The sequence below is a fragment of the Pan troglodytes genome, chromosome 1, assembly GCF_028858775.2.
Source record: "Pan troglodytes isolate AG18354 chromosome 1, NHGRI_mPanTro3-v2.0_pri, whole genome shotgun sequence".
Taxonomy (NCBI): domain Eukaryota; kingdom Metazoa; phylum Chordata; class Mammalia; order Primates; family Hominidae; genus Pan; species Pan troglodytes.
Genome location: NC_072398.2, coordinates 230,667,089 through 230,684,337, shown reverse-complemented (window position 1 = coordinate 230,684,337; position 17,249 = coordinate 230,667,089). Strand labels below are relative to the sequence as shown.

Below are 17,249 nucleotides of genomic sequence, written 5' to 3'. Positions count from 1 at the left end.
AGCCGCCCCGCGCCCGGTGAGCTGAAACCCTGACTGCACCTGGCGGGACGAGCCCCAGCCTAGCCTCGCCGGTTTGCGTCCACCCCTCTTCCCACCAGGAAACTCAGTCTAGGGCAGAGAAGGGTAGAAGGGCGAGACAATGGGGACCAGGGGCGTCAGGACCCAGATTTTGTCAAACAAGCCCCAGGTCCCCATCAGGCCCCTTGCGGCATGTTGGAGTCTGACTTGAGTGCTACCCGGCTCAGGAATGCCCTTTGGGGAGGGCAAGGGACACAGACACTCCCCGGAGACAGAGCAGAGCAAGGCACGGGAGCCCAGGAGCAGGCAGTGGGCGCAAGTGGTTTATTCAAAGCGAGGGATGGGGGGTGAGACCTGCCAGCAGGGGCCTGGGGCAGGAGGCGGGGCCAAGCTCACACAGGGAGAGGGGCAAGAATCAATTCTGTTCTTCAGGGTCACAGGCAGCAGGCAAGAGAGTTGGGGGGCCGGGTCCAGCGCCCACTGTGCCCTCAGGGAGCCTCCCCAGGGCAGCATTGCATAGTGACCAGCCGACTGGCCTTAGCCTGACCTGCGCCGAGTGGGGGAGGCCCCACCTCCCTGCCGGGCACCTTTGGGGAAGGGGTGCGTGAAGGCATTGGCAGGCCCTGCAATATGAGCCGAGAGACCCCTGGACCCAAGGGGGAGGCTGGTCAGGGGCAGGGCTGGGGCTCAGGCGTCCTCAAGAGTCCACAGAGAAAAGACGCAAGACAAAGTCAGACGAGGCCTATAGCAAACCCACTCGGTCCGCTACAAAGAACACGAGATGAGGGCTGCAAAGTGGCAAAGTGGCTTTATGCGCAGGCTCTGGGCCGAGTACCAGGAGAAGGTGCCTCCGGAGGAGGCCGGGATGCGGCTGGGGCTGTCTGGCACGGGGACCTTCGTGGCCAGCCACGTGGCCTTGGGACGCCCGCGTCCAGCCAGGGCTGAGGACCCAGGCCAGAGCCCCTCCCGCCCAGCACCCGCGACGCCAGCCTGGATGCTGGGGTCACTAAGTGAGGTACTCGTTGGTTCCCTGGATGGGCCACCCTTTCTGCCCTGGGAGGAGGCTCTGGGGTGTGCAGGAGGGACCCAGCTAACAGGTCAGTGTTCTGGGCAGAAGTGGGGCACGAAGTAACACAGGCCCTGAGGACAGAGGGACACAGGTGACACGGGCCTTAAAAGTGGCTTGTGACATGAGCAACCCAGGCCCCTGAAAAGGGGTGACCTGAAGACAGAGGTTCCCCAGGTGGGGTGAGAGACACCCGACGATGCAGCACCCCCCCAGGGAAACGTGAGGCTTCAAGAGACTCAGTGTGGGGCCCTCGCTCTCCTCCTGGGCGAGCAGGGCCGCGGCGCCCCGGCACTGGGGCTGCCGGGCATCGACCCGCGGGTCACACGCAGGGCCGCAGCCGGGTGGGCGCCAGGGACTTCGGGGCATGCGGGGCGTCGGGCCGGGCGGGGTGGCAGCTGCCCGGCCTGCCCGGCCCTAGCTCTCTTCCAGGTGGAGGCTGATGAACTCCTGGATACACCTGCGGAACTGGAGCTCCGTGGGGCTGCCCGCCAGGGCGCCCGGGGGACCAGGGGCAGCCTCGGCCTCGCGCATTTCCTCCGCCATGCGCGCCAGACGGAGCCTACGGGGAGGCACAGCGTGAGACGCCCCTGCCCTGGAGGCCCCGCCCCTGCCCTGGAGGCCCCGCCCCTGCCCTGGAGGCCCCGCCCCTGCCCTGGAGGCCCCGCCCAGCCCCGAGGGCCCGGCCGCGCTCACAGTGTCACGATGTCAGCGTTGGCCGCCTGCACTGCGATGGCCAACGGGTCCCGCTGCTCTTGGTCCAGGGCGTGCTGGTCCGCGCCCCGCTTCAGGAACAGGCAAACCTGGCTGAGGGGCGAGGTCGGAGGGGCGTGTCGGGGCGGGGCGGGGCGAGTGTGGTCGCGGGGCGTGGCCGGATAGGGCATGGCGGACAGGGCGTAGCCGGGCCGGGGTAGGCGTGGTCGGGGCACAGGGCGGGGCGTGGGTTGCGCGTCTCACCCGGTGCGGCCCAGCAGCGTGGCGTGATGCAGGGGCGCCCGGCCCCGGCTGTCTCTTTGGTTCACGTCCGCTCCGTTTTGCAGCAGGAACTCACAGACGATCAAGGAGCCCTGGGGAGCCGGGGCAACTCAGACGGAGTCACGGCACCGGCCCCTCTCCGCGCCTCTGCACCCTGACCCCGGCCTTGGGCGCCCCCAGCCGGGACCGAACTTGGTCCCCACCGCGGACAGGCGGCCCTTGTGTGGGCGCCACAGAAAATGCAAACGCGACTGTGCACCTGTGTCCTGCGCGCAGCCCCCGTGGCTCGCTCACCCCTAGCACGGCCTGCACCAGCGGCGTCTTGCCCTCATCCTCCGCGTCCGCCCAGTTGACCTCGGCCCCGTGGGCCAGCGCCGCCGCCAGCGCAGGAAGGTCGCGGGCACGCGCTGCGCGGTGCGCCAAGAGCCCCGGGTGTAGCTCGCGCACGTCCGCCAGGCCCCAGGCCTCGGCCTCAGTGTCCCCGTCTGCCTCACCGCTGGACTCCTCCGACTCCGCACCCTCTGTGGGGAGGGGGCGGTCAGGGAAAGCGACCCCCGGGGCTGCCCAGGGGCTGGGCAGGGGCCTCGGGCGAGGGCAAGGCGCCACCCACCCTCCTCAGTGACGCTGTCCACCACAGAGCCCGAGCCGAAAGCCAGGACGTCCGAGCTGCCATCCGAGCTGCCCCCAAGGCCACTGTCGCTACTCAGACCTGCAGGTCCGCAGGGAAGGGGGTCCTGAGGGTGGGAGGCCCAGACTCCGTCCAGAGCCCTGGGGCAAGGCTGGAACTCCACCCACCCTCCAGGGGCCACCCCTAGGGACAGGACCAGCTCCCACCCAGGGCCGGGGGGAGCCAGCCGCAGGCTAGGAGCAAAGGAGAGAAAACCAAATAACAGCTCAAAGGTGCCAGGGGTAGCCCCCTAAAGCCCAGGCCCGCTGGGAAGCCCTTTCCTCCCGCTCGCCGCCTTACCCGGCACCCCCCGCAGTGGGCCCCCCAGCCCCGTCTGTGGCTGGCCCAGGCTGAAACGTCTCCACCCAACCAACGGGCAGCATGGCCCCAGAAGGGCCCCAGGCTGAGGGCCGGCTGGCAGCGCCCTCTGCTTCCCCAGTACCCCAGGCCACCCGCTGTGTGCACACACCCGGGTGCACACAGCCCCCACACACATTTGCACAGCTCACCCCTGACATTCAGGGCCTTGGCCTCCAGCTGTGTGGCCAGGAGGCCCCCCGCCCCTCCAGATGCTGCTCCATTCCCTGGCAAGGGCCATCCACACTCAGGCACCCTCCAGGCCAGCCTCCTTGGCCCTGCCCTGCCATCTGGCTGGGCCCACCCCACACTTACTGCGAGGGCCAGCCCCTGCGGCCCCTGCGTCGAAATAGGAGAAGAGCGAGTCCAGCTCGTCGGGACAGAAGAGGGAGTCTCGGCGGAACTTACGATCCAGGGTGCCCACTGCAGGGGCAGTGCGTGTTCAGAGTGTGGAACAGGCCCGGGGTGGGGCAGGGAACCCCAGGTCACGCCGGGAGTCTGCGGAGCCTGAGGTGCCCCCAGAGCCTGCCACCAGTCCATCCCCGACCAAGGCAAGCCCCTCCCAGCCCTGCCGGGGCATGGCCTCCCACCTGAGGACAGAGCGGCCACACAGGGCAGAACGGGCTCAAGCCGGACCTTGCGGCGGGCAGTGGGAGCGCGGGGAGAGCTGTGGGGCCGCGGGCACTTCTGCACCCTCCAGCGTCTTGGGGCCTCCAGGGCTGGTGCCATGGGCGCCTTCCGCAGAAATTTCTTTTCCACGTATTTGTCCTTGATCCAGGCCTCCTTGTCCTGCCTGGACCGGGGGGAACATGAGGCTGTGCCCCCAGGCTGGGGCTCCCTGACTGATCCAGACTGTACCCCACCTCACCGGGAGCTGCTGGCTGTGGGTTTCCTGCTGCCTGCACCCTCACACTGGGCCTCATAGATCTGATTCACAGCGCTGTTTCCAAGCTCACACATCAGCTAGCAGGAGACAGGGCGAGCAGGCATCAGTGCGAACCTGCAGACCCCAGCTCCTGCCCCCACAAACGGGGTCCCGTGGCCTCCAGGAGCCCCACACGCACCTTTAGCAGCTCAGGCTCCCACGAGTCCAGCGTCAGGGACCGCACCTTGGAGCAGTGGACACCCAGGCTCCTGGACGGCAGAGGTAGGGATGAGTCTGGGGGAGGCAAGGCCCCCAGCTCCGGCCCAACCCCCACTCCCGGCCTGGCCCTCAGGGGCCCACCTGTGGATGCTCCGGCCCAACCCCACCCCCGGCCTGGCCCTCAGGGGCCCACCTGTGGATGCTCCGGCCCAACCCCCACCCCCGGCCTGGCCTTCAGGGGCCCACCTGTGGATGCTCCGGCCCAAACCCCACCCCCGGCCTGGCCCTCAGGGGCCCACCTGTGGATGCTCCGGCCCAACCCCCACCCCCGGCCTGGCCCTCAGGGGCCCACCTGTGGATGCCGGAGCACTCAATGCAGAGCAGCACGCCCAGGTTGATGCTGGCCCAGCGGGGGTCCGGCTGGCCGCAGTCGCCGCACTGGCTGTTGCCGGCCACACTCTGCACACGCTGCAGCACACTCTCGCCCTTCACGCCGCGCTCCCGAGTGTCGGTGGCGGAGTCGATGCTGCTCGTGGACGGGGATGCTGTGCGGTCCAGCCTCTGGGGGATGGGGTGGAGCTGCTCGGTCCCGCAGGGGCTCCAGCATGGTTTCCCCAACAGGCCCCCTCCTCCCCAGCCAGAAGAGCCAATGCAGGCCAGGGCCCCTCGAGCACACGCCCGCACACGCACGTACACGCGCACACCCTCACGCGGGCAGATAGCGCCGAACACACGCACGCACACACACGCACATGCGCACACCCTCACGCGGGCAGATGGCGCCGAGCACACGCCCGCACACGCACGTGCACACCCTCACGTGGGCAGATGGCCCCTCGAGCACACGCCCGCACACGCGCACACCCTCACGCGGGCAGATGGCCCCTCGAGCTCACGCCCGCACACGTGCACACCCTCGCGGGCAGATGGCGCCGAGCACACGCCCGCACACGCACGTACACGCGCACACCCTCACGTGGGAAGATGGCCCCTCGAGCACACGCCCGCACACGTGCACACCCTCACGTGGGCAGATGGCCCCTCGAGCACACGCCTGCACACGCACACGCACCCTCACGTGGGCAGATGGCGTCGAGCACACGCCCGCACACGCACGTACACGCGCACACCCTCACGTGGGCAGATGGCCCCTTGAGCACACGCACGTGCACACCCTCACGTGGGCAGATGGCCCCCCTCGAGCACACGCACGTACACGCGCACACCCTCACGTGGGCAGATGGCCCTCGAGCACACGCCCGCTCACGCACACACACGCGCACACCCTCACGTGGGCAGGTGGCGCCGAGCACACGCCCGCACACGCACGTATGCGTGCACACCCTCACGTGGGTAGATGGCCCCTCAAGCACACGCCCGCACACGCACGTACGCGTGCACACCCTCACGTGGGCAGATGGCGCTGAGCACACGCCCGCACACGCACGTGCACACCCTCACGTGGGCAGATGGCCCCTCGAGCACACGCCCGCACACGCACGTACACGTGCACACCCTCACGCGGGCAGATGGCGCCGAGCACACGCCCACACACGCGCACACCCTCGCGGGCAGATGGCGCCGAGCACACGCCCGCACACGCACGTGCACACCCTCACGTGGGCAGATGGCCCCTCGAGCACACGCCCGCACACGCGCACACCCTCACGCGGGCAGATGGCCCGAGCTCACGCCCGCACACGTGCACACCCTCGCGGGCAGATGGCGCCGAGCACACGCCCGCACACGCACGTACACGTGCACACCCTCACGTGGGCAGATGGCCCCTCGAGCACACGCCCGCACACGCACGTACACGCGCACACCCTCACGTGGGCAGATGGCCCCTCGAGCACACGCCCGCACACGTGCACACCCTCACGTGGGCAGATGGCCCCTCGAGCACACGCCTGCACACGCACGCGCACACCCTCACGTGGGCAGATGGCGTCGAGCACACACCCGCACACGCACGTACACGCGCACACCCTCACATGGGCAGATGGCCCCTTGAGCACACGCACGCGCACACCCTCACGTGGGCAGATGGCCCCCCCTCGAGCACACGCCCGCACACGCACGTACACGCGCACACCCTCACGTGGGCAGATGGCTCTCGAGCACAAGCCCGCTCACGCACACACGCGCGCACACCCTCACGTGGGCAGGTGGTGCCGAGCACACGCCCGCACACGCACGTATGCGTGCACACCCTCACGTGGGTAGATGGCCCCCAAGCACACGCCCGCACACGCACGTACGCGTGCACACCCTCACGTGGGCAGATGGCACTGAGCACACGCCCGCACATGCACGTACACGTGCACACCCTCACGTGGGCAGATGGCGCTGAGCACACGCCCGCACACGCACGTACACGTGCACACCCTCACGTGGGCAGATGGTGCCGAGCACACGCCCACACGCGCATGTATACGTGCACACCCTCACATGGGCAGATGGTACCTGCACACACATGCACATCCACACTGCACAAGCCAGCATGCCAGTGCACACCAGCACACACCCAGCTTGCAGGAGCCACACACAGGCGTGTGCACGTGTGTGGGGCAGGGGCCATCCCCAGTGGCACGTAGGTGTGTGCACCGGCACGGGGCAGGGGCCATCCCCGGTGGCACATGTGTGTGTGCACAGGCGTGGGGCAGGGGCCATCCCCGGTGGCACGTGTGTGTGTGCACAGGCACGGGGCAGGGGCCATCCCCGGTGGCACGTGTGTGTGCACGGGCTTGGGGCCGGGGCACCAAGGGCCACACCTCGCTATAGCAACTGTCAGGGCTCTCGCGGTAGGCGGAGGCGATGCTGGCCTGCACAGCCTGGACCCAGGCTTGCCGCAGCTTCTCGGAGTCAGCCTGCAGCATGCAGCTCCTGCAGGCAGTGGAGGGGCGGGCGTCAGCTCCGGTGGGCAGGTACGCCCCCCACCCCACCCTGGGCTGGGCCTCCTCACTTGGTGGGTGACAGCACCTCGAAGCAGAACCTCCGCTCGATGTCCTCACACGGCTTCACAGAGCACAGGCGGAGGTCATCCACCACCACGGTGAGGGCATCCTGTGGGCGGCACCGCTGTGGCCCCTGCCCTCAGCCACCACCCGGCCCCGACCACCCACTTCCTGCTTCACCTTGGAGACCCGGAGGCCGACTGCCTGAGCCCCAAGCCCCGTGTCCAGCTCTCTGCTCCCTGACTGTTCCGGCTCCAGCGTCCACTAGTGCCCCGGCCCTGTGCTAACCCCAACTGACCAGTCTGCCCTGTGGCCCAGGTGGGGCATCCAGCCATCAGGGCCCCAGCCCCAGGCCCAGGGCACACCTTGAGCTTCTTCTGGTAGACCAGCTGGCTGTTCTGAATGGAGAACCAGCGCCTAGGTGGGTGGGGGGATGCGGGGAGTCAGGCGGGGCCCATCCCAGGGCCGCTGTGACCCCTGCCCCCGCCCGAGGACCCCGCCCCCGCCTAAGGACCCCACCCCCGCCTGAGGACCCCGCCCCTGCCTGAGGAAGGCCCCTCACCGGTTCCACGTCTTGAAAGCGTTGCTGGCCCTCTTGAAGAGGTAGCCCTCCATCACCACCCCACTGGGCGCGTCCACGTCAAACTCCACTTTGGACTCATCGTAGGAGAAGTCCTGGGGGGATGGAACCCGCCCCCTCAGTGCCCACCCCAGGGGCCCTGCTACCCTCCGTGCTTTCCCGGAGCACAGGCGGGGGTGAGGTCCTTGTCTGAGGCTGCCACACGGCCCACGGGCCACACGCTCAGACGAGAGACTCTCTGTTCACCACAGCCACTTCTTGACCTGAGCAAGGCCCCCAGCCCTGCAACCCGTGGGGCAGACCCCTCACGTTCACAGCTGGGGGCCCGAAAGTGCCGGCCCCACCCCAGCCCTGCAGGGACCAGCAGGCTGCGATCAGGAAGGAAGCTGCGCCCCCACCCTCCGCATCCTGAGTGCCCCATTCATGTGGCCAGCTGGGCGGACAGAGCCCCATTCAGGAGGCCTGGGAGTCACTGAGGGCCCTGTGTGTCCCGCCGTCTGGCAGGCCAGGGAAGCAGAGGGGAGGGGCGGCCACCTGCTCCCCAGGCCACGTGGGATGGGAAGGGACAGCTGCCGCCAACCCCACGGGGAATGTGGAGGTCTGGCCGGAGCCAGCCCCTCACAGCCGCATCAGCAGCAGGAGCTGAGACTGGTGGGAGGTGTCCTTGGTGCTGAAGTGCCCTTGGGGTAGAGGAGGGAAAGGCACTGCCCCATCTGGTCTCCCCCGACCCACAGCCTGCCCAGGGCCCGTGCTCACTTACCTGCAGCAGCGTCTGGAGGGCCGGAGCAGGAGGGGGTAGGGGGAGAAAGCCAGTGAGTGACGGCTGCCAACTCCTGGTGACTGGCGGACCCGTCCCCAACTCCTGGTGACTGGTGGACCCGTCCCCAACTCCTGGGGGGCTCTCCCCTATCCCAAAATAGCCACTCCTGCCTGCAGCCAACCTCTGCCCGGGGTGGTGGCCGGGGCTGCTGTCCCACAGGCAAGTAAAGGCCCCGCAAGGAGCCAGTGACTGAGGCCACAGAGGTGACCACCGCCTCAAAAGGAGATCCCAGCAGCAGCCCCACCCACACGTGCCCCTCCACTGCACACATCAAAGGGAGCAGCCTTGGTCCCCTAGAGAGGGTGTGGGCAGGGCAGGTGGGGGACAGGCAGGAGGAAGGGGCGGGGAGGGTGTGCCGGGCATGGGGTGAGGACGCAGGGGCCTCCCAGGCGCCTGGTGTGCAGGGAGCCGGCTGCACGGCCTCACCCGCTGCTGGATGGCGGCGTGCTTTCGCTCCATCTCACGCTTTTCCACCGCAGAGTCGATCACCAGCTGGTCCAGCTGTTGGGGGTGGCATTAGGGAAGGTCACGGAGGCCTGGCCCAGCCCCACCCTTCCCAAAGGCTCACCTCGGCTGCCAGCTTCTTCATGTAGGGGTCCAGCTGGTGCAGGAGGCTGTAGCCCTGCTGGAAGAAGCTGGACTGGGCGTGCATGAAGGACAGCATCTGCGGGGGCAGCACAGGTGAGGCCCAAGCACACCCGGTCCAGCCCCCGTCATGCAGCCTGTGCTCAGGGGCAGCCCCCACGCACTCACAGAGTCCAGGATCTCAAACTTCTTCTTGGCCTGCAGAACATTGATCTGCCAGAGGGGGAGCCCACAGGTGAGCCCCGGAGGCTGAGGCAGCCCCAAGCCCTGCACCTGCCATAGAGCCCACCTGAGCTGCTTGTGGTTCCCTGAGACCCCCAGGTCGTCTTCAGCTCCCAGCACTGGGCCAGCCTCATCCTCCCATGGTCCTGGACTGCTTCCCCATGTCTGGAGGTCCCACCCAGGGGCAAAGCAAGAATCGTCACTCCTGCTCAAAATCCCTCCAGTTCTGTACAAGGCCGTTGAGGCCTCCATTCGCTACAGCTGGTCCCCGCCCCCCAGCCCATTTCTGGGGCTGACCTGGAGCACATAGTCCAGTGCCAGGTGGCGGAAGCACTTCCTGGTGAGGGTGAGGGCCCCGGTGGCTTCCTCCACCTCGTGGGGCCGGTGCCTCGGGGCCTGGGCGTTCCTCACCAGGGACAGCTCCAGGTCCTCCCGCACCTTGTCAAACTGCTTCTTTGTCTCCTTGAACTTCCGCACATCCCTGGAGGCCAAGTGCCAGGTGGGGTGAGAGATCAGGGAGGGCACCTGCTGGATCCTGGAGTCTCCCACATCGTTGTTTGTGTGTTTTTTGTTTTTTGAGACGGAGTTTCGCTCTTGTCACCCAGGCTGGAGTGCAATGGTGCTGTCTCGGCTCACCGCAATCTCTGCCTCGCGAGTTCAAGTGATTCTCCTGCCTCAGCTTCCCTAGCAGCTGGGATTACAGGCATGCGCCACCAGGCCTAATTTTGTATTTTTAGTAGAGATGGGGTTTCTCCAGGTTGGTTAGGCTGGTCTTGAACTCCCGACCTCAGGTGATTCACCCGCCTCGGTCTCCCAACATGCTGGGATTACAGGCGTGAGCCACTGCGCCTGGCCTGGTTTTGTTTGTTTGAGATAGGGTCTGTCTCTGTTGCCCAGGCTGGAGGCTGGAGTGCAGTGGCACAGTTATGGCTCACTGCAGCCTCCACCTCCCAGGCTCAAGCAATTCTCCCACCTCGGCCTCCCAAGTAGCTGAGGCTACAGGTGCGTGCCACCATATAAGGCTTATTTTTGGTTCTTGGGGGTGTCTTTTTGTTTTTTTTGTTTTTTTTTTATGGAGTCTCTCTCTGTCACCCAGGCTGGAGTGCAGTAGCACAATCATGGCTCACTGCTGCCTCTGCCTCCTGGGCTCAACTGATCCTCCCACCTCATCCTCCTGAATAGCTGGGACCATAGGCACGTGCCACCATACCCATCTAATTTTTTTTTTTTTTTTTTTTTTTTGTAGAGATGGAGGTCTCACTACGTTGCCCAGGCTGGTCTCAAACTCCTGGCATTCTCTGGCCTCGGCCTCCCAAACGCTGGGATTACAGGTGTGAGCCACCATGCCCAGCCCCACCCCCCTCCACTCCAGGCCCTTTCTTTGCTCCTGGGCATAGCCTCCTTCCTCACCAGCCTATCCCAGGCCTGCCCGCACCCCTGCTGACCCCTCCCATCTGCTCCAGGCCTCCCCAGCCCCTCCCCACCTCACTCTCAAGATCTGTCCAGCCCAGACCCCAGCCATGCCCCAGACTCCAGACCCCCAAACCCAACATGGACTGGACCTCTCTGCTGTGGGGGCTGGACACCCCACCCACACATGCAGGGTGTGGAACCCCCCCGCACTCCACTCGGCTGTCTGCCTCTGAGCCTTCTGCCTTGTGGAGCCGCTGCACAGCCTGGAGGCCTGGGCCCAAGGTGCCTCTGCTCTGCCCCAGACCCCCTTCCCCTCCAAGGGAGGGAGCGTGGCCTCAGTGTTCTTCCCCCAGCCCCGGGGGCCACTCACTCTTTGACAAAGTTCTGGAGCTGCTGCCGCACGGACCTCTGGGCCTGGTCAAACAGGATCTGGGGGCAGAGGCGGGCAGAGATCCTTGGGGTCTGTCCCGAAAGAGCCCCAGATGGAAGGCCCCATCCTCACCAGCAGAGGGCACTGCCCCCAGGCCCAGACTCAGGGGCGGGTCCCACCCTGCAGGGCTGGCCTCAAGGGGGTCAGGGGAGCAGCCCCCAGGCCTGAGTTGGCACCCAGAGGCAATGGCTGTCACCCCTGCCCCTCTGTCCCACCTGGCCCTTGATGAGTGCAGAGGCCAAGGCTGCCTCGAACGGTCCCCTCATCACAGCCTGAGCTGGAGCCCCACTGCCTCCTGGCCCTGGGCGGCCACCCTGGGGTGCCCATCCCTGCAGCAGGGAGCACTCAGCCAGAGCCGGGAGCACCCAGGGGCTGGGCCTGGGGAGCTGGAGCCTGGGCTCTGAATCGGAACCCGAAGTAGAGAAGGACCGGACACAACCAGGAGCAAAGGGACGGCTGAGCCGTCCTGCCTTGTCTACTTCGGGACCTCCCCTGTTCAGTCTGCGGCTCAGGTTCCCAGGCTGCAGCCCCACATCTCACGGGTGCCTGTCCTGTGTGTCCATCCACGTCAGTGCCAGGGCCCCCGGGGGCCACCCAGACCCAAATGGCAGCCAGGCCAGCCTGGGACGAGAGCCCTGCCCAGTTGGGGGAACCCTGGATAAACCACCCCTCCCCCAGGGTCTAGTGTGGCCCTTGCCTGGGACACGGCAGAGCCCCCAGGGCTGTCCCCCAACCCCACACTGACTTGAAAATGTGGGATTCCCCCCTCTCCAACTAGAGGAGCAGAAACGTGCCCCCCCCAACCCAACGCCGGCCTTCAGGTGAGGCAGCGCAGCTCGGTTCCAGGCCAGGCACGGCCCACAGGTGGCAGGGAGGCCGCGCTCACCATGTGGTAGTTCACCACCTCCTGTAGGCTGTCAGCGAACCTCTGCAGACATTCCTGGAGGAGCAGATGGGAACCCGTGCTGAGATGGCAAATCCGGGCCCAGGTCACCCAGCCACGCCCTCTGAGCCCCTGGGCGGTGCAGACACCAGCCTGCTTCTGGCCTGGACGCCCTCAAGGGGCTGCCTCCCTCGGCCTCTCCCCCAACCCCCCCTTGAGGTCAGAGAGAGGTCAGTCGGCCCCTCACCGAGATGACGGTGTCGCCCTGGCACTGCTGGGACAGGTCGCGGACGCCGCTCACGAACAGCCTGCTGGTGCTGACGTAGGCCTTACCGGCTTCCACCATGCCACTGCACAGCTTCACCAGCTGTGGGCCAGCGAGGCGTGGTGAGCACAGTGGGCCCTGGCGCCTGCACTCGCCACCACACACGGCCACTCAGAGGCGGGAAGAGCTCCCAGGGTAGGATCCACTCAGGGCGTTGGCACTCAGGACTCAGTGCCCCGGTGCAGCTTCCTCACGCCTGGGCCTGCCTGGGGCTTGGAGGCCCGTCTGGGAGGGGAGGGTGGGGCCGCCACGGCTCGGCTGGGAGGGACCAGGAGCCAGGCAGGGGACCCAGGGCCAGCAGGACCAGCAGGACCAGCCCACGTGGGGCTCATGGATAAGGCTGCCCACTCCCAGCTCACGGCCTGTTGCCCCCTCCTCTTTCTCAGCCCATGTGGGGCTCATGGACACGGCTCCCCCCTCCACGGCCTGTTGCCCCCTCCCCTTTCTCAGCCCCAGCCCCAGCCACACCAAGGCTCAGCCCACACAGCAGCTGTCCCCGTGTCACCAGCCCAGCAGCTGTCCCCATGTCACCAGCCCAGCAGAGGGGACGGGCAGCCACTGTGGGTCGGGGACTCACCACAGCCCAGCCCCTCCCAGATGGGACGAGACTCAGGGCCAGCCACATGTGTGCATGTGACATGTGCACCCTGGAACACACATGCTAAGACACAGGGGCCTGGAGCACCACACGCGTGCTCCACATATGGGGGGTGTAAGTGGCTTAGTAAGGGCTGGAGAGCGAGTCCGGCCATGCGGCCATCCCAAGCCTGGCCGGGCACAGGGCGCTCCAGGCCCGCCCTTCACCTTGTCCAGTTTGGCCTCAATCTCCACCACGTCCGTCTCCACCTCGTCAATGGTCGCCCTAAAGCAAGAACGGGGCTGGCTGGGGTCACCTGCAGCCTCGGCCCCCTCGGGGCTTCACCTCCCCCTGCACCTCCCTGAGGGGCTCCACCATGGGAAGGGGCTTTCAGGAAACGGGCTGGGAGACAGACGCCTGCCTGCTACGGGGGCAGGACTGGGACCAGGTTCAGTGCACTTCCCCCCGCCCTCCCAACCCCAGGCAGGCAGAGGCAGCCGCTGCTGTGCCCTCGGGGAAGAAGGCTGGACCAGCCTCTCCCAGGACAGCCGGCCGCTGGGAGTCCCTCAGGGACGGTGCCCACCAAGGGCTGAGCCAGCCTCACCTGCCTCTCCTCTAGGAGTTCAGAGTCAACCCTGGACCCATCTGGAGCCCCTCAACCCTGCGGCACCTCCCCTCACCCCACTGCACTACTGCACCCACCCAGGTCTGGCGCCCATGCACTGTGGGACAGGGTGGGGGCAGTAGGGCAGCTGCTCTCGGTCCTGGCAGCACCAGGAGGACCCAGACCAGCTGGGGAGAGACGCCCCCGGCTCCCCCAACCTCACAGCTGCAAGCGGCACGGTCCACTGGAAAGACGGGTAGGCCGTCCTCCTCAGAGCCCACTCCCACCAGGACAGCCTGACAGTGGGGCTGCCTGGGGAGAGAAGAGTTAAGGCATGACATCACCAGAGAAGCCTCGGCGGGAGAATCCCCGGAAGACAGGAGGCAGATGGATCGGGCATGTGACCACCCCCTCCGGGAGCAGGCAACAGGGAAACAGGGCCAGGATCCCGGCAGCCCTCCACACAATCGGCTCACTGGCTGTCCGGGCCATCTGGCCTCCTGGGGATTGGACACCACAGGGCCCGGGCTGGGGCCAGGACTCCAGGGACAGGTCTAGGGCAGGGGTCCAGGAGCAGAGGCCATCAGGGCCTACAGTCCCTCGTACCTTGCTACCCTGACCGGTGTCCCAGGCCTCGGGGGAGGGGCCTGTGGTTTACATGGGGCGTGTCCTCAATTAGGAGCTGGAGCTGCAGGCACCAGGCTGCCCCAGCCAGGGACCTTGAAGGGTCCCAGCCACCCCAGCAGGACACTAGGTCCTCTCTGAGCAGCCCTCACTTGTTCCCAAGGGGCTAAGAGGACTCTGAATCCCGAAGCAGGGGGCGATGGAGGGAATCTCGCTGTGGTGTCCGCTGACCGCCAGCGCCCGGCCTGCAGCCCCTGGACTCTGACCTCTACCTCAGCTGGAGGATCCCAGAACAGAGAAGGGACCATCCTCCCAGGAGAAGGCAGCAGAGAGCGCCACACCCCAGGAGTTGCAGCCACCCCTGAGCAGGGCCGGATGCAGAGACAGCTGCACCCAGAGCTGCCGCCCTCGGGTTTGGGGCGCCCGTGTCCCTGGAGAGCCAGCGGGGGGGGGGTGGCTGCACCCAGGAGCTCACGGACGTGCACATGGGGACAGGGTGGGCCCTGGCAGAGGCCCCGAGAGCCGCTCCCACTGCTGGGAGCCCCTCAGCTCTCCCTTCCTCAGTCCTGGGGACCTAGGCCTCCTCTGCTGTGCTCAGCCCAGGATTTCCTCAGCAGCTTGGAGGATGGGGAGGAGAGTGAGGCTGCCCCCCAACCAAAGCCGTGACTCAGCGCCTGAAGCCCCACCCAGGGGAGGGGCACACTGAACAGAGGCCAGGCGGTTCCCCTACACGGGCTCCCCTGGCCTCCGGCCCACTGCACCTGGGCTGCCACTAGGCCCTCCCCAGACCAGGAGGGTGCGGGCAGGGTCCCCCTCTCCAGGGCTGGGGCGACCAGGCTCCACGTTACAGACCACATCTTCCCGCCCACCCTGCCTGGCCCCCCAACCTGGCGGTAGGCCAGGAAACTCAAGTTACACCCTTAGGGCCCGCCCCCAGGACAGCCTCAGGGAGCCCCTCGAACCCCAGTTAAATCACAGCCTAACCCCAAAACCCGCTGGGCCAGGCCATTCTCATCTCCCCACTCCAGTCCATGCCCCACAGGGGTGAGGCACTTTCCCAGGGCAGTCGCTCTACGGCACCTAGTGCAGCCCCACAGCCCCCATAACTGGCTCCTGTAACAGGCTCCCATGAGAGCCGGTTACCAGAGAGAAGGCCCAGAGGTGAGTGGGTTCCAGCACCCCCACCCGACTGGGAGAGGGCAGTACAGGGCCGTCTGCGTGGAGGCGGAAGTCCATTAGGCTTCTGAGGGAGGGGCCAGGGAGAAGGTGGGTGCTTCAGCCAGGGCCCAGCCCCCAGCAGGGAGGCCATGCCCACGCCTCCCCACAGCCCAGGTCCTCAATGCAGGATCCTAGGGTGCTCAAGTTATTCAACCCCTTTTCCCAGGTCAGCAACAGAAGATGGGAGAGCAGAGGATGGCCCCAGTTCCTCTGCCCAGGGCTGGGGGCCACTCTCCTGGCTGGCCCTGAGCCTCCCACTCCAAGGCTCCTGAGGCCTCCTGGTGAGGGCTCCAGGGATACGGAGGCTCCCCGTGCCCCCACACAGGCTGACTTGCCAGCAGATCCCAAGAGACCCAGCGCGCGCACACACACCCACACATACACAATCAAGCACACATGTGCAAACGTTCATGCACAAACATGGCTGCACACACTGGTACCACACATACATGTGTGTTCAAGGAGACACTGCACAGGCACGCATCAACATGTGTACCTAGTGATGGAACACGCGTGTACAAGCTGATGTGTCTGTTGCTGACATGGCTAACACAGTACGTGAACCCACACAGACAGGTGGTGTGTGCACACGCTTGCGTGCACGCATCGGCAGGCTACATGCAGAAGCAAGCACAGCCCCGTGGCACAGTTCATCCACGCGTCCTGTGCAAGGCCTGGTGTCCGGAGGGAGGCACGCAGAGGGGCAAAGTTCACAAGAGCGCACCCCGCACGAGCTCGTGCAGAGGAGGGGGCCTCACGCAGGTGCGCACTTGGGGATGCAGAGAGGTTTCTTTGCCTCCATTGTCGTTTGCCAAATGTCCACCAAGCAAAGCCGATGCACACTTGTGCACACGTCTGTGAACATGTAGTTCACGCAGGTGTACACGCCTGCACGCCACGAATGATGGAAAACACGCAGACTCGGTGTGCACACAACCCCTACCCCCTACCTGACCTTCCCTGCCGCTCTTCTCGGCCGCCACCCCTCCAAGCCCCTGGGTCATTCAAACCACTTCACGCTTCCAAGCACCCTACCCCAGGCGTTAAACGCGGCTCCAGCTGCCTGTTCCCCACGCGCTGCTCTGGACACAGGATCGAGTCAGAGACCAGGGGCCGACGCCCCCACGGACCCAGACGACCCTGGCCAGAGCTGGACTGCAGGGCCCGGGAGGGGCTCAGCCCAGTGGAGGTGCAGACACAGAGCGGGGGCGGACGGTCCCGAGGTGCCCACGGCTGCCCACGCGCACGCCCTCCGCCCGGGGCGGCCGCACAGGGCAGGAGCGTCTTTTGTTCCAACCCCCGGGGCATGGCGGGGCGGGGCCGCCGCTTTGTCCGAGGCCGGTCCTCCAGCCCCTCCCCGGCGGCCGCGGCCCGGCCCGGCGCTGACCTCCCCACCCCGCCGCCGGGCACAAAGGCGACAGCGACGCCCCCGGCCTGCGCCCACCCCGGCGGCCCCGGGCGGCGCACCTGAAGCGCGGGGAGTCCTTGACGCACTCCTCGAACTCCACGGTCATGGCTGCGGCGGCCGCGGCGCTCACTGGCACGAGGACCGCGGCGCCGAGCGGCAGCCGCGCCGGCCCGGACCGCTCGTCCCGCCCGCGCCGCCTCGGCGCCCGCCCGCCCCGGAATGAGGCCGCCGCGCCGCGCCCCGCCCCGCCTGTCACCGCCGGGGAGCGTCGCCAAAGTCAGCCGCCCGCGCGCACCGCCCGCTGTCACTGCCGGGGAGCGTCGCCAAAGTCCGCCGCCCGCGCGCGCCGCCCGCTGTCACCGCCGGGGAGCGTCGCCAAACGCCTCTCGCAGCGTCCAGGGACCACCCCGGTCCGGAAGTGAGGCGGGGCCTGCCA

General features: G+C 67.0%; 1 protein-coding gene across 2 annotated transcripts; it reads right to left on the bottom strand.

Moving 5' to 3' along the window:
- Positions 1 to 325: 325 nt before the first annotated feature.
- ACAP3 (ArfGAP with coiled-coil, ankyrin repeat and PH domains 3) lies at positions 326 to 17,035 on the bottom strand. Of its 2 annotated transcripts, none has more exons than XM_054661658.1 (24): positions 16,873 to 17,035; positions 13,187 to 13,244; positions 12,305 to 12,424; positions 12,061 to 12,114; positions 11,115 to 11,173; positions 9,629 to 9,812; positions 9,278 to 9,322; positions 9,093 to 9,188; positions 8,951 to 9,025; positions 8,465 to 8,476; positions 7,687 to 7,799; positions 7,490 to 7,541; positions 7,133 to 7,233; positions 6,942 to 7,053; positions 4,520 to 4,728; positions 4,148 to 4,217; positions 3,952 to 4,046; positions 3,674 to 3,876; positions 3,399 to 3,506; positions 2,670 to 2,768; positions 2,354 to 2,580; positions 2,042 to 2,151; positions 1,781 to 1,891; positions 326 to 1,646 (listed from the first exon to the last, which is right to left on the bottom strand). In XM_054661658.1, the coding sequence occupies exons 1-24, from the start codon at positions 16,917 to 16,919 to the stop codon at positions 1,502 to 1,504; spliced, it is 2,505 nt and encodes an 834-aa protein (XP_054517633.1). In that variant the 5' UTR covers positions 16,920 to 17,035; the 3' UTR covers positions 326 to 1,501. The 2 variants fall into 2 exon arrangements, with proteins under 2 accessions (XP_054517633.1, XP_054517649.1); XM_054661674.2 differs by lacking the exon at positions 16,873 to 17,035 and adding an exon at positions 16,441 to 16,459.
- Positions 17,036 to 17,249: the final 214 nt, after the last annotated feature.

Coding starts and splice junctions, on each gene's coding strand:
- ACAP3 (XM_054661658.1), bottom strand. CDS start 16,919: ATGACCGTGGAGTTCGAGGAGTGCGTCAAGGACTCCCCGCGCTTCAG. Junction 4,729..6,941: donor CTGACAGTTGCTATAGCGAG/GTGTGGCCCTTG, acceptor CCCATCCCCCAG/AGGCTGGACCGCACAGCATC. Junction 3,507..3,673: donor TGTGGCCGCTCTGTCCTCAG/GTGGGAGGCCAT, acceptor CTGCCCCTGCAG/TGGGCACCCTGGATCGTAAG.